This window comes from Balaenoptera acutorostrata, chromosome 8 (assembly GCF_949987535.1).
Source record: "Balaenoptera acutorostrata chromosome 8, mBalAcu1.1, whole genome shotgun sequence".
Classification (NCBI taxonomy): Eukaryota; Metazoa; Chordata; class Mammalia; order Artiodactyla; family Balaenopteridae; genus Balaenoptera; species Balaenoptera acutorostrata.
The window spans coordinates 54,942,560-54,958,598 of NC_080071.1; the positions used below are offsets into that span (position 1 = coordinate 54,942,560).

The 16,039-nt window shown below is 36.1% G+C and overlaps 1 protein-coding gene across 1 annotated transcript in view; it reads right to left on the reverse strand.

The window, feature by feature from the left end:
- Positions 1-16,039, reverse strand: part of DNAH7 (dynein axonemal heavy chain 7) — a 249,393-nt gene that overhangs the window by 188,843 nt on the left and 44,511 nt on the right. The window contains exons 10-14 of the mRNA XM_057551036.1: positions 15,111-15,230; positions 6,562-6,745; positions 5,733-5,912; positions 922-1,194; positions 32-159 (exon numbers count right to left, since the gene is read on the reverse strand). Of these exons, the coding sequence (XP_057407019.1) occupies positions 32-159; positions 922-1,194; positions 5,733-5,912; positions 6,562-6,745; positions 15,111-15,230 (885 nt within the window). The remainder of the gene's footprint in view (positions 1-31; positions 160-921; positions 1,195-5,732; positions 5,913-6,561; positions 6,746-15,110; positions 15,231-16,039) is intronic.

A 16,039-nucleotide genomic window follows, 5' to 3' on the forward strand; every position in this document is an offset into this window, starting at 1 on the left:
CAAAAATAAAAATATAATATTAAATAAATACCTTGTATTTACTTCCTGATGGTCTCTGAACATTTTAGCTATAAGTTTTCCACAAATAATATCTGCTCGCTTCACCAAAGCTCTGATTAATTCCTCACAGCGCATTTCAAACATTCCTAAACGAATAGTCTGCAATGTTAGGTATTAAAAGTTTAATAAACATGAAACGACATAAATGATTCCCACAAGTTTGCCTTTTTCCATAATATTGATTTTTGTGTGTGTGACCTAATACAACTGAGTTTTTTTTTTTTTAATAGGATGCAGGCAGGGTTTTGCAAATACTCTTTTATATTTTACCACTATCTCCTGGGTGAATCTCCTTGAACAGTGTATCTTGGAAGCCAATTCTATTTCAGCACAATAATTGATATAAACACTTTGGAGAATTGAGTTATTGCTACATAGATAGTGCGGGATTTAAATGTTATACTTGCTCTGTACAAAAAAGTAATGCATGGTCATGGTAGTAATTTTGCAAAATATAAAAAAGGACAAAAGAAGAAAACGTTTAATTACCAGTCTCCTATTAAACAGAAGTAACCACATTTTGGTATAATTACCATATTTTCCAAAGGATTTGTAAACACCAAAGCAAAAAAAAAAAATTAGTTCTTGATATTTTTGAGGGGCCAAGTTAAAATAAATTACTTAAAAGTCAGGCTTATAGGGTAGACCTTCAGCTCTACGAGCATAAGAACTATGTGTTTTGACTACCTCTGCACAGCCAGGGCTTACCACAATGCTTGGCACATAAAAAGACCCAACAAACAGTTTTCTGTTGATGATAATGGTCTAATTCTTTCACTGTAGGGTCTAGAAATACAACCTAATAAAACTGGGAAAAGATCACTAGGTACAAAGAACAGTTGTACAAAATGGGTCATTTACCTTTCTAGATGTGTACTGTATGTCCTCTATGAGTTTTTGGTATTTGTGAATTTCTTGTATTATTTTCTCATAATTATGATTTTCTGCAAGGAAAGCATCAGCATCTTGCTCAGCTTTTTTGGTAATTAAAAAATCATACTTGTCATAGAGTCTGAGGTGCTCATTCGGTGCCACACTCTCACACGTAACCACCTCCTTAATCTTTTCTTTGTGAGCGTCAACAATTTCCTTCAGAATTATCGGCTTCAAGGTTGTTGGTTTAGACTTACTTTCCTAAACAAAGGAGTAAAAACAATATGAGTTATTGAAAATACTTTAAATTAAGGTAACCATATCATTCAGCTTTGTAAAAATGCCCATCTTACCATACTGTCTTTTTTTTTTTAATTCACAAGGTCCCTTGGATTTTCTAATCTATATCTGTAGAGAGTCCAATCACAGCAGTATTTTAAATATCTAGGTTTCATATGTTTTGTTTTTCTTAGAGGCTATCTAGGTGTGTTTTGTTTTTCTGTATGGAGGAAAGAGCAGTCACTTGAGAACATACACAGAATAAGAGCTGGAATATCAAAACAGCAAAATCCATGTTTTATTTGTACAACTGTATAGGCTAGCTTAAAAGGTAGCACTTGCATCGTACATTATTTTTAAAAAATAAGTCAGCTCAATGCCATATGATCACAGTCTTTGATCACAGTCACAGTACTTCTTCACCTGGAGGAGTAATGTTTGTAGAACAAAGAAGGATTGCTTACTCATTCACTGACCTCTGAGCTTTCAGAGGTCAATGTGAACAGCAACTAGAACAGACTAAAATCCCCAGTTGCAAAATTTGCATTCTGCTACCACCATTAGAATAATGTGGGCAAGAATGTATCAGACAACAATTTTAAATAAGCAAACAAATCTCAACATCTTGTCTCCTTCTCTTTTTGAATAAGAGGACAAGTAAATGTCATATATATATGGTTTATTATCTTGAACCACATTACACTTAAAAAATATATATGCTCTCTACCTGTTGTCCAGAAAAAGGGATTTTTAACTGTAACAAACAAAAATCATTGCCAGTAGTGAATATTCTACAGCTTTCAAATTGAGAATATGAAAGGATTCCTTAGAGAACTGGGTAATTTGTTCAGGTATCCAGGATGCATTTGTCCGCTATGCCCCCTAGTGGACATTTCAGGAAATCACACTTTTTCAGAACTAGATGCTTCATGACATTAGTGAATCCCACCACCATCACCACTACCTCATCCCCCAGGGCACAGCAGATACTTGGTGTCATCTTTTTTGAAAAAGAACTTTAGGATAAAGCAATATGTATTATGTACTGCAATGTGAAATTGTTGGATCTAATGTGAAGCTCATTAATATTCAAGTACCCTCTGTATCACTTGTTTCCAAACTTGAGGGATTGCCAGAATCATCTAGGGATATTTTACCAGTATACCTACTTCTGAGTACAGACTGTCATTGTAAATCTACATCTCTAGGTGCAGGGAATGGGGGTGGCGGGGACCCCTGGATTTGTATTTTTAAAAGTCACCACATGATGCTGGTACATAGGGTTTTAGAATCATTACCCCACGTATAATTCCCCAGGTAAGACCTATCTCTCAAAATTTGATACCAGAAAAAATACCTGAGCAGTCTAAAACGTGTTATATTTTCCTCTTTACTGTAGAAACCAGGAAGCTTAGAGCCATATTTTATAAGCATAAAATCATAGCAACTGTCTTCATTCAGATGATTATAATACTTTTTTCCACTTCGAACTTTATCTAGTAACTCTTATTAACTTGTTATATCTGTCTGTTTCATAAGCTACATCTAGTCATTCTTGAGGAAGGCAGGGTATGAACAGAATAGAAAAGGATGCAATAGGAACTGGAATTAAACAAAAAAACAAAGTAAACAGTAAGTTTCTTGAGAGACTTCTATTTATGGTAATATGAGGAACAGATACCCTGTTTGAAAACAACGACCTAGTTCAAAACACATAAATATGCTGGGGAAAATGCCAAATATAACTTTTATAATGCATGGTTAAGGCAGTAAAATCATAAGGCAAGTCTAAGGGGCCAAACATGAGAGAATACATGAATCGGGAGGTAACTATATGCGGACGTGAGCAGCTGCCCTGGGGACTCTGCAGATCCCTGGTGGCCTAAGCTTTGCTTTAATGAGTCTCCAGCAGGATGGGCACATGTGTGGGGCTGGGTGGCATGGGTGAGAGAATGGCGGTCAGGAAACAAAGCCTCAAGCCTGAGTAAGGTGGGAAGTCAACTGATACTCCTACATAAAGCCAGGAACAAAGAGAAGTGACACAACCTCACAATGAGGGTTCTGAGGACACAAAACTTCAGAATGCTGAAAGCTGACAGAACCTTTAAATGAGGGGGCAAGAAAGGAAAATGTCTTGTTTGGGCCTTGTTTTTCAGTGGAGAAGAGAAAGGATCCTCGTCTTAACAATTTGGAACCACAAGCCTGTTCTCATACACATTTGGGTAAACACTCACACTGCCAGTGTCATCCACAAAATCCTCAGGCAAGAATTTTGGTTAAAAGGGTCCTGGGGGCTTCCCTGGTGGCGCAGTGGTTAAGAATCCGCCTGCCAATGCAGGGGACATGGGTTCGAGCCCTGGTCCGGGAAGATCCCACATGCTGCGGAGCAACTAAGCCCGTGCGTCACAACTACTGAGCCTGCGAGCCACAACTACTGAAGCCCGCGTGCCTAGAGCCTGTGCTCCGCAACAAGAGAAGCCACTGCAATGAGAAGCCCGCTCACCGCAACGAAGAGTAGCCCCTGCTCACCGCAACTAAAGAAAGCCTGCGCAGCAACAAAGACCCAACGCAGCCAAATAAATAAATAAATAAAAATAAAGTTCCCTTAAAAAAAAAATCATTAAAAAAAAAAAAGGGTCCTGGGTTTGCAGGGGCCTCCAGAGCACATGTCAAGAGAATATGCAAAATCCAGAGGAACCAACCCAAATCAAGGCCTCAAAGACTTCCCTGCATAAAGTTCTTATGTGTATAAGCCCATAATAATAAAGGAAAAACACCCACAGAAATAGACCACCAGGAGCAGGAGCCAGATCAGCAAACAGAGAAGAGTAATGAATACATGACTAAGTACAAGAAACTATCAAAAATGACCAGGCCTAGTTGAAAAAAAAGAAAAGTTAACGGATTCTGAGAAAATAAAAATAAAATGATAAAAAAATTAGAAGCTCTATGAAGAAGAAAATATTCTCAAAATGAATAATGTCACAATCACAGTGTTAAGTAAAATAAAACAAGTCATGGACTATTTATGAGATGACTCCATCTATACAAAGACATAGAAAAACCAAAGAGAAATTGTTTACAGATATACAGACATGTAGTAAGTTTATGTTTAAGAATTCAGAATAATAACTACAAAATTCCCAATGGTCACTGCAGCACTGTTTACAATAGCCAGAACATGGAAGCAACCTAAATGTCCACCGATAGAGGAATGGATAAAGAAGATGTGGTATATATATACAATGGAATATTACTCAGCCATAAAAAAGAACAAAATAATGCCATTTGCAACTACATGGATGGACCTAGAGATTGTCATACTGAGTAAAGTCAGACAGAGAATGACAGGTGTCATATGATATCGCTTATGTGTGGTATCTAAAAAAATGGTACAAATGAACCAATCTACAAAACAGAAATAGAGTCACAGATGCAGAAAACAAACTTATGGTTACGAATGGGGAAGGGAAGGGCGATAAACTGGGAGATTGGGATTGACATATACACACTACTATACATAAAATAGATAACTAATAAGAACCTACTGTATAGCACAGGGAACTCCACTCAATACTCTGTAATGACCTATATGGGAATAGAACCTAAAAAAGAGTGGATATATGTATATGTATAACTGATTCACTTTGCTGTACAGCAGAAATTAACACAACATTGTAAATCAACTATACTCCAATAAAAATTAATTTAAAAAATAACTACAAAGTGCAAGATAGTGATTCCTTTGCTAGAAGGTAGAAGGATAGGGATATGAACAGGGAAGACCAATTGGCAGGTAGAGCTTAAAGGTAATAGTCATTGTTTAAGTCAGATTGAAGGTATGAAGGTGTTAACTCTATTACTGCTTAAAACTTTAAACACTAGCCTCCTGTACTCTTTTGTATGTATGAAATATTCATACACTATTTTAAAAATGAAAAAGGGAGAAGAAAGCTACTGTTTGGACTTACGAAACTTGAAAAGCTTTTAAGTTAAGGAATTTTCAGACATGCTCATTTCATATACTAGACTGCAATAACTACTGTTGAAATATCGTAGTTCAGCAGAACTTTGCTAAATATTTGGCCAGAGAGAGAAGGGAAGTAGGATCTATGATTTGGAAGTAAGGAGACATGACTATTCCTGGAAGAAGGTGTATCAGGAAGGTAGCTAATTGGAGGAGAGTTTTACAGAGCTGGAAAAGTGTAACAGCAGTCAACAGCATGGTGTGAATGCTACAGCAAATGCTCATTGACAGCTTCAAACCAGATCACAACTTTAATTCTTCCCCCTCAGAAAGTTTTCAGCTGAGTTCAATAGAAGACTGGTCTAAGAAACCAGTATTTAAGAGAAGCTAATGGGAAAATAGTATGCTTTTAAAGCAAAACTGCCTTATAAGCCAGTGTTACTAGGCCATTTGTATTCTGTAAAGCAGAGGATACCTGTCTATACTAAAAGAAGTTATTTGAAGCAAATACCATCATGCAAATTGAAGCTATCAGAATATCCTTATTACTTACCCACTTGGAATACAATTTTGCCTCAACTCTTGGCACGAAACTGACAGCCTTAATCATGACATCATAAACATTTAGAAGGATGTCTATATAGTCATTGAAATCAGGTTCAAACTTAATGGTGTCATTATCAAGAATCAGCCTCATGACAAAACCTGGATGTTCAAAAGCTCTAACAGAATCCTGCAACAAAGAAGTTATATATATATAATAAAGTATACATATATATATATGCATATGAATTGTGATAGACTAAGGAGTGCACTGGTCCCAATTAGGATACATGGGAACTCACCCTTCTTCTTATGCCCTAGACAGTTAAGCCAAAGAGGAACTGTACCAAAAAGGGCAAGAGCCATTCCCAGCTAGACTTGTTGGTATCTAGTATCCACTGAGCCTACAGATCAACTATAGGGTCACGATTCCAGAAAAAGGAAGATATGCACAGCAGTGGGGCTCTAGAATCATGAAAGAAGGAGCCCAAGAGGAGAACATTCGAATTCCCAGACTCCACTCACCCTGTAACAGGACCTTCTTCCAGAAAGAAAAGAGTTCTTTGGAGAAATCTTCCCCAGCCCTCATGAGCCAAATTTCCCAATTATGGGAATTTTTACTTATTTCCACTAACCTCACCAATGTGATGATAATAATATATCCTACATATGCAGGTTGACATTAAGTCTTTTTTTAAAACAACACGTAAGTGTAATAGGTCTAAAGATACACTTTCTGCTCTTCCACTGGTAAAGGTTATTTTATAATTATCCACTCTGAAAGAACTGAAAATAAATAAACTGGTAAATGAATATTGGTGTAACTGAACCTTACTTACGGGGGGTTGTGCAATTAAGTCTGTGAAATCTTGCATGGAAACCAAAGCGAGGTCCTGCAGCTGTAAAGTCATAAGTGTAGCAGCACAGTTGAAAAAAGATTCCAACTTGGCACTGCTGTCACCAGTTGGCAATAGCTTTTTTTTATTACCTTGGTAATAAATATTCTGCACTTCTGGAAACCACCTTGAAAGAACAAAAGACTTTTAAAAGTTAATATTTTCAGTGAATTACTCCTCTTACATTAAGCATTAACAGTAACTTCTGAACATCTAAAGGTCTTTATAGAGAGGTATATTGCCAAGTCACATTACCCACTCTCTGAAATGTAAGCGCTAGCATATTTCACTCCTCCTGGGAAAAGAAATTTTAATCATAGCCAATGGAAAATGGCTCAACGACATGATGCTGTGATAAAAAGGTAAATCGAACTCCTGGAACCATGATTCCAGCACTTTTTGAATAATATGACAATTAACTTTATTGGATATTACAAGATACTCCTCCCCAGTCTCTGAAATTGCTCTTCAGGGAATGGATTTGTCAGTTTAAAGCTAAAATGTGAATAACATTAAATCAAGGGAGGGCTTATTTGGCTCAGCCCACTTGGTAATTTATGTTATTCTATCTATTTCACAATGGTAGTTGAAAACAAGACACAAAACAACAAAAGCAAGTATATTATTTTTTTATCCTCCTTAAGGAGAAATCCTGAAAGAGTGACCGATTTAAAACAAGTTTCAAATGTATATGTATCCTTGTAATAAAAGGAAAGCAGTTAAATCCATATACAGATACATTATGATGATAACAAGTGAAGTTTTCAGTTTACAAAACCACTGTCCAACACTAAAATTAAGGAATATTTGTACCTCTCTCATAAGAGATAATAAATTTTTAAAAACAAGGAGTCAATATAAGTTTGGGAGTTGCCTGAATGCTCCAAGAGAGATCAAAGTTTTAAATGTATGTATTCATCACTTTAACAAATACGTGGTTAGTGCCTACTGTGTGCTAGGGACAGTGTCATGGGAGATATGAAAAGATATGACATGATCCCTTCTCTCTCATAATAATGAAGGCAATGTGTCATGGCAGAAAAACAGCTTTGAAATCAAAGAATAGAGACATAATTTTCTATTTAAGTAATAGAGAAAGGTTCTGTAGTGAAGATGGCAAATTTCAAGGAAGAATAGATAAAAATGAAATGAGGAAGACCCTGAGAAAAGGATCTGAAGTAGAAGATACTAAGAAAAATAGGTGGGAGAGGTAGGGCTAATATATCTGATCATTTCTCTGTCTATAATGGAGCTAATACACTAGAAAATAGGAATAAATAAGTGGGGGGAAGTCTGTGAGGCCTTTTGCAGAACTTGGGAGCTAAACACAAGCACCTGGGACAGGCTCACGCACTGTGAACACACCGCAGATGTTTCTGCAGCGGGGCATCACCGTTAAAGCACTAGGTAAAAGGACAAAGGAGGACAAGTAGCCAATACTAAGTAGAGAAGGGCAATGCCAGATTAATGAAGGGGATTGAGAAATCTCCAGTAGTTCAGGCAAGAGATGGACTAAGTCCAGGGCTGTAAGACTGGTAAAAGGACAAAGAACAGAAAATACATTGAAAAAAATTAGTCATTCAATCATTGTCTCAAAAATACTTACAGGGTTTCCTATCATGTACAAAACATTTGAGGTACTAAATATTACTCAGTCCTCAAAGTACTTATAGGTGAGTGGAGGGGAAAATGCACACACGTAAATATATATTATAAAAGGAAAAGGTAATAAGAGAACAAAGTGTCAGAGGCATTCAGAAGGAAGAGATCACTTTTGATGAGGTAACAGTAAAGATTTCACGGAAGAAGGGTCATTTGGTCTGCACACTGAAAGACACAAGAGGGGCTTCTCCAGGAATGAGCTGCATTATGTGCTGTAAATAGCGTGAGGCATAATTTTTTTTATTGAGGTATAACTGATATAACATTATATTAGTTTCAGGTGTACAACATGACGACTGAATATTTGTATGTATTGCAAAATGATCACAATAAGCCTAACACTGGTCACCATAATTAAAATTTTGTTCTTCTTGGGATGAGAACTTTTAAGATCTACTCTCCTAGAAACTTTTAAATACACAACACAGTATTGTTAACTGTAGTCACCATGCTGTGTACTACATCTCCATGGGTTATTTATTTTATAACTGTAAGTTTGTACCTTTTAACCCTCTTCAACTATTTCATCCACCCCTTACTCCCTTCCTTTAGCAACCACCAATCTGCCCTCTGCATCTATGAGCCTGGTTTTTGTTGCTGTTGTTTTAGGTTCCACATACAAGTGAGACCATATAGTATTTGTCTTTCTCTGTCTGACATATTTCACTTAGCATAATATCTCCACAGCCCATCCATGCTGTTGCAACATCTTCTTTATCCATTCATCAATCGATGAACATTTAGGTTGCTTCCATGTCTTGGCTATTGTAAATAATGCTCCAATGAACATGGAGGTGCACATATCTTTTCAAATTAGTGTTTTCCTTTTCTTCAAGTAAACACCCAGAAGTGGACGTGCTGGACCATACAGTAGTTCTCTTTTTAAATTTTTTAGGAACTTCCATACTGTTTTCCACAGTGGCTGCACCAATTTACATTTTCAGCAACAGTACACGAGAGTTCACTTTTCCCCACCTCCTCACCAACACTTGTTACTTCTTGTCTTTTTGATAATAGTCATTCTAACAAGTGTGAAGTGATATCTCACTGTGGTTTTGATTTGCATTCCCCTGATAATTAGTCATGTTGGGCATCTTTTCATGTACCTGTTATTTATCTGTATGTCTTCTTTGGAAAAATGTCTATTCAGATCTTCTGACCATTTTTTTTTTTTTTTTTTAATATTTATTTATTTATTTATTTATTTATTTATTTATTTATGGCTGTGTTGGGTCTTCGTTTCTGTGCGAGGGCTTTCTCTAGTTGTGGCAAGCGGGGGCCACTCTTCATCGCGGTGCGCGGGCCTCTCACTATCGTGGCCTCTCTTGTTGCGGAGCACAGGCTCCAGATGCGCAGGCTCAGTAATTGTGGCTCACGGGCCCAGTTGCTCCGTGGCATGTGGGATCCTCCCAGACCAGGGCTCGAACCCGTGTCCCCTGCATTGGCAGGCGGATTCTCAACCACTGCGCCACCAGGGAAGCCCGACCATTTTTAATCTAATTGTTTTTTGCTATCACATTGTATGAGTTCTTTATATATTTTGGATATTAACTACTCATTAGATGTATATAGTCGCAAACATTTTCTCCCATTCAGTAGCCTGCCTTTACATTTTGCTGATGGTTGCTTTTGCTGTGTAAAGTTTTTATAAATGTGTGTATAAAACATAAAATTTTGCTAATAGTATCCAAGAGGTTCTTATTCTGTTTTAATCCCCTTAACCTCTGATTAAATCTGATACAATTATGTCTGCAAAGATGACAATGCTAAGAGTCACAGAGTTTAAGTGGGGACCAACTGAGCAACTTTCAAATTTTCCTAGAATTCCCATCTCACAGATGGAAACAAACAAGGAGTAACTAATTATTTTAAAAACCAACAATTGGTTAAAAAGGAGAACAAAGAGTCTACAGATTTACCAATTGGATAGATATTTAACAGTGGTAAGGTATGGTTACAGGCTAATCTTAGAAGCCATGCCGTTTTTAATTTAACGTGACTATTTCTACAGGCATGGCCCAAGGTGAAAGTTTTTTCAGAACTGAGAATAGAAAAGACAGGTTAGGTCCAGGTTGCAGAAGACCTTAAAAGGCAGGTTAAGAATTGTGGATTTATTTTGTCAAGAAACGGAAGGCACTGAACTAGGGGATGTTTTAAGATTCACCTGGCAGTGGTTTGTAGGCTATATGGGAGGATAAAAGGGCCCGCCAAGGGCAGTAGCAGTGGGAATTGACAGAAAGGAGTACACATGGAAGATGCTTCTGAGAGAGGATCAAGAATACTTGGTGTCCATAAAAGAAGTCTCAGTAAATATAAAATGACGAAAATCATACAAAATTAGAAAATCAGTAACAGAAGGACACTGTGGAAATTCACAAATATGCAGAAATTAAACAACATAGTCCTAAACAGGCAATGAGTTTAAAAAAAAAACACACAAGGGAAATTAGAAAACAATTTGAGATGAATGAAAATGAAAAAACCATGTATCAAAATTCATGGGATACAGAAGAGTAGTGGTCAGACTTTAGACCTGTAAACACATTAAAATATATTTAAAAGATCTTAATCCAATAGTCTAAACTTCTAATAGATGTCAGAAAAAGAGAGAATACTAAATTCAAAACAAGGAGAAGGAAGAACTAGAGATCTGAGTAGAAACAAACAAAATAAAGAATAGAAAAATAGAGAAAATCAGCAAAGCCAAAAGCTGGTTCTTTGATAAGATCAGCAAAATTGACAAACCTATAGCTAGACTGACCAAGAAAAAAAAGAGAGAAGACTCAAATTGTTAAAATTAGAAATGAAAAAAAGGAGACATTAATATTGACCTTATAGAAATAAAGGGAACATAATAAACAACTCTATGCCAACAAATTAGATAACCTAGCAAATTCCTAGAAAGACACAACTTACCAAAACTGACTCAAGAAGAAACAGAAAACATGAATAGACTTATTACAAGTAAATACATTAATTATCAAAAAAATTCTAAGAAAATTAAAAGGCCAGGATCCAGGAATAGGTGGCTTCACTGGTGAGTTCTACCAAATGTTTGAAGAAGAATTAACACCAATCCTTCACAAAGCCTTCCAAAAAGAAAAAAGAGAAAGGAATGCTTCCTAACTGATTCCATGAGGACAGTACTATCATAATACCAAAACAAGACAAAGATATCACAAGAAGACGAAAACTACAGATCAATACCCTTGATAAATATAGACACAAAAATCCTCAACAAAATACAAACTGAATTTAGCAGCATATAAGAAGGATTATACTCCATGACCAAGTGGAATGCAAGGTTGCCTCAATATATTAAACCAATGGTAATATACCATATTAGCAGAGTAACAGAAAAAACTAATTATCATCTCAATAGATGCAGGAAAAGCATTTGGCAACTCTACATTATTTCATAATAAAAACAATTAAGAAACTAAAAAGCAAAGGGAAATTCCTCAACCTGATAAAGGTCACCAACACAGCTAACTTAATGTCAGAGGAAGACTGAAAGCCTTTCCTCTGACATCCGGAACAAAATAAGGATGTCCACTCTTGCCACTTCCATTCAACATTGCATTGGAGGTTCTAACCAGAGCAATTAGGCAAGGAAAAGAAAAGAAAAAAAAAACACATGCAGGTAGGAAATGAAGAATTAGAACAAGTTCTATTTGCAGATGACACAATCTTACATAGAATACACACGTACACACAAACTATTTGAGCCAATAAACAAGTTTAGTAAGGTTGCAGGATATAAAATCAATATACAAAAAATAGTTAGACTTCATCAAAATTAAAAATATTTGTGCTTCAAATAACATTATCAAGAAAGTGAAAGGACAAACCTCATAATGGGAGAAATATTTGAAAATCATAACTGATGAGGGTCTACTAAAGTACTCAGAATATATAGTCAGCCCTCTGTATCCATGGGTTCCACATCTGTGGACTCAACCAACTACAGATTGAAAATATCAGGAAAAAATTCCAGAAAGTTCCAGAAAGCAAAACTTGAATTCTCCATGTGCCAGCAACTATTTACATAGCATTTATACTGTATTTACAACTACTTACATAGCATTTATATTGTATTAAGTATTATAAGTAACCTGAGATAATTTGGAGGATATGTGTAGGTTATATGCAAATACTATGCCATATTATATAAGGGACTTGAGCATCCGTGGATTTTGGTATCTGCTGCGGGGGAGGGGGTATTTCTTGGAATCAATCCCCCATGGATACTAAGGGATGACTGTATAAAGAACTCTTACAACTCAAAAATAAAAAGACATAGCTGAATATAAAATGAGCAATGACTTGGATATTTATCCAAAAAGATAAATAAATGGACAATAGACATGTGAAAAAAAGCTCAACATCATTAGTCACTGGGGAAATGCAAATCAAAATCACAATGAGATAGCACTTCACATCCACTAGGATGGCTATAATTAAAAAGAAGGATAATAACAAACACTGGCAAGGATGTAGAGAAATTGAATGGTAGGAATACATTGTTGTTAGGGATGTAAAATCTTACAAACCCTGTGGAAAACATCATGGCAGTTCCTCAAAAAGTTAAATATAGTTATCATATAACCCAGGAATTCCACTCCTAGGTATACAATGAAGAGAACTGAAAACAAATGTTTACGCAAAACAAATGCTCATGGAAGCATTATCCATAATAGCCAAAAAGTAGAAACAACCCACACTGATGAATAGATCAGCAAAATGTGGTATTAATATATTCTGCAATGGATTATTATTTGGCCATGAGAAGAAATAAAGTATTGATACATGCTATAACATGGATGAACCTTGAAAACATTATGCTTAGTGTACGAAGTCAGACATAAATATGGTATCATTCCGCTTAGAGGAACTGTCCAGAGTAGGGAAATCTACAGGGACAGGAAGTACGTCAGTGGTTGCTAGGGGCTTGTCAGGGTGGAATGGGAGTGACTGCTAACAGATACAGGGTTTCATTTGAGGGTGATGGAATTAGTGATGACCACTGCATAATCTTGTGAATACATTATAAACCACTGAATTATACACATTAAAGTGGTGAATTTTATGATCAGTGAAATATATCTCAACAAGAAAAGAACAGTTAGCAATACACTGAAGATGGTTGGGGGCAGGCTGGGGATGGTGAGGAGGTACATGATGAGCAAAAGAGACAGAAAAAGTCGAAAAGTTTTCAACTTGGCCTGGGAATGGTCCAGAGCAGGAAGAATGGCAGGCTTGGAAGAAAGAATGAGTACTGTTACGGAAATGCTGAGAATCAGGTGCTGATGTGGCATTCCACTGGAGATATACAGTAGAAAATTTATAAGAAGGGCACAGAGCTCAGAAAACATAACATCTTGAGACAGCTAAGACAGACGAAATCATGAAACTGCCGAGAATATAGAGAAGAAAAACAAAAGCAAACACCTGGAGAGCCCCTACCCTTAGAAAAGATAGTAAGATTAAGTAGAGCCAGAAAAAGAGATCAAACAAGAAATGGGCACAGGGACACAGAACAGAGACTTACAGAAGGCGGTGGTGATAAACCACAGCAATTGCTGAGTGGAAGCAGAGGATAAGGACTAAGAGAAGACATTTGGGTTTGGCATAGATGTCATAATTAATCATTTACTGATTGTTTCTCCACTTCGATGAGCTCATGTTCTGCCTTTTAGCCATGATAAACGCATTCTGGCTCACTATGTAAAGTATGGTCAGAGGGTTCTTCCCTTAGAATCAATCAGGAGGCATCAAGAGATACAGTTAATCAATCTACATCTCTCAGCAAAATCATTCAATAAAGGTTTATCCTCTACTCTGTACTTTGACACACCCAGTCTACTAAAATTTGCAGTGGGAATGTATTCCTGGGGTAGAACCCTGAAGTTATAGATCAAGATAATTTACTCTTATTCTGTCCTTATGGGGTCATATTCTCCTCTGCAATTAATTATGCACTTTCATTCTGCACCTCTCCTCTATTTTTTTTTTATGTGAACTAAATACTAATACTAAATATAAGTCTAAAGTTCTTTCAAGTAATGCCAGACAAAGAATTTGATTCTAACGTATTAGAGAAGAAAAAATATAAAGGGAAGATTCAGTCTTAAACTGTCAAGATACACTTCTAAGTACCTTTTGGAAATCATGAGGCCATGCTGGAGTTTCATGTCCTCTGTAATCTTAAATTTGATCTAATATTAATGTCCCATTTATAATAACTTAATGGCCCATGACAAAGACAATTTTACTGTATTGTTTCAGAACGTATTATCTGGCACCAGTATCGATAATTATCACATGTGACTATCCCAATTTGAAGGGCCAATCCAAGATGATGTTTAATTAAGTCTAACTTCCCAATACGACTATAAACTCCTTTAAAGAATATATTTTCCCCACCTAAGCATTCTTTAAACTCTTCTGCATCCTCCATCCAAAACCAAAATGTAACAGGCACATTACCTTGCATGTATTACCAGTAGATTCAAATAAATCTCTGGTGAACGATTAGTTGATGATCATTCCCCCATGTTATCCACCCCTACTCTCAGAGCAGAGGGTAGAAACCAGACGTTGAGAAAAAGTATCAATTATCATCATTTTAGTTTCTGTACCATCTATGCTGTGTAGAACATCTGGATAGACATCACAGAGCAAGGCATTTAAAGATACCATATTTAACTCTCAAACGGAAATGATTACAAACTTTTTAAAATGGATTTTCTAAAAGCAGTTAAACTGCAGTAGCCCACTAATCACATTTTTAAATTTATGTTTTCATACATGAAACTTCAAAACTTTACATTTTAAGTAGAGTCTCTTTGGCAGATTCCATGTGTTTCATGACAATGCTCTGAAAAGTCGACAGCTCTAATGCATCCTGGCAATTGTGAAATTCTTCTACATCAACTAAACGTAACTTTCTGCAAGAGATGAAAATGAACAGTGATTTAAGTATGAGGGTTTTTTTTAAATTTAACATTTTGCTAATTGATCCCTTCTCAAAAAATGATATTCCTAGGTTTTATCTCTAAAATTTGTGTTCCATAAAAATATTCAAGAACATATTTTAATTTTAAAAATAATTAATATAATTAAATTCAGCAGGAACACAATCTGATATTATGAAACTGTGCTGTGCAGTAGAAGAAGGACATAATAACTGAAATTTGATGGATAGGTTAGACTGATTTTTGCTTTCAAACTGGAACAATTAAAACAGGAAAAGAGGCAGGGCTCAAAACTTACAGGGTCCACTCCTCCTAAAACAAAAATTCCACCCTTTCTGAAAAGAGAGCAACCCTGGATATTGGAGAGCCATGAAGTGAGGGAGTTCTCACACCTAATTAAGACTCTGTATAAAAATCTTTTGAACCTGTCTGGTTTTGATTTTTTCAGAAAACACAGTGCTTACTCCAGCCAAGAGTTTTCAGTTCTGACTACAACACTATGATCTTTGTTATATACATGCTTTAGTCAGTTAAGAAGTTTCTCTGGCAGATTAAAGTGAAAGAACAATGCTACCTATTAGTACCATTGTATTAGTCACCTCAATTTAGCTACAGATTACTTCCCTATTAGAGAAACTGCTATTTAATTTCCACATGATTAAATGATTTCTATGTTATCTGAAAGATAGGAAACACTATTAAAAACATCACTTTTAATTTTTACTTAAAACCCAATGTAAAACACTGGTTAGTAAACAAAACACGTTTCACATCTATTTATA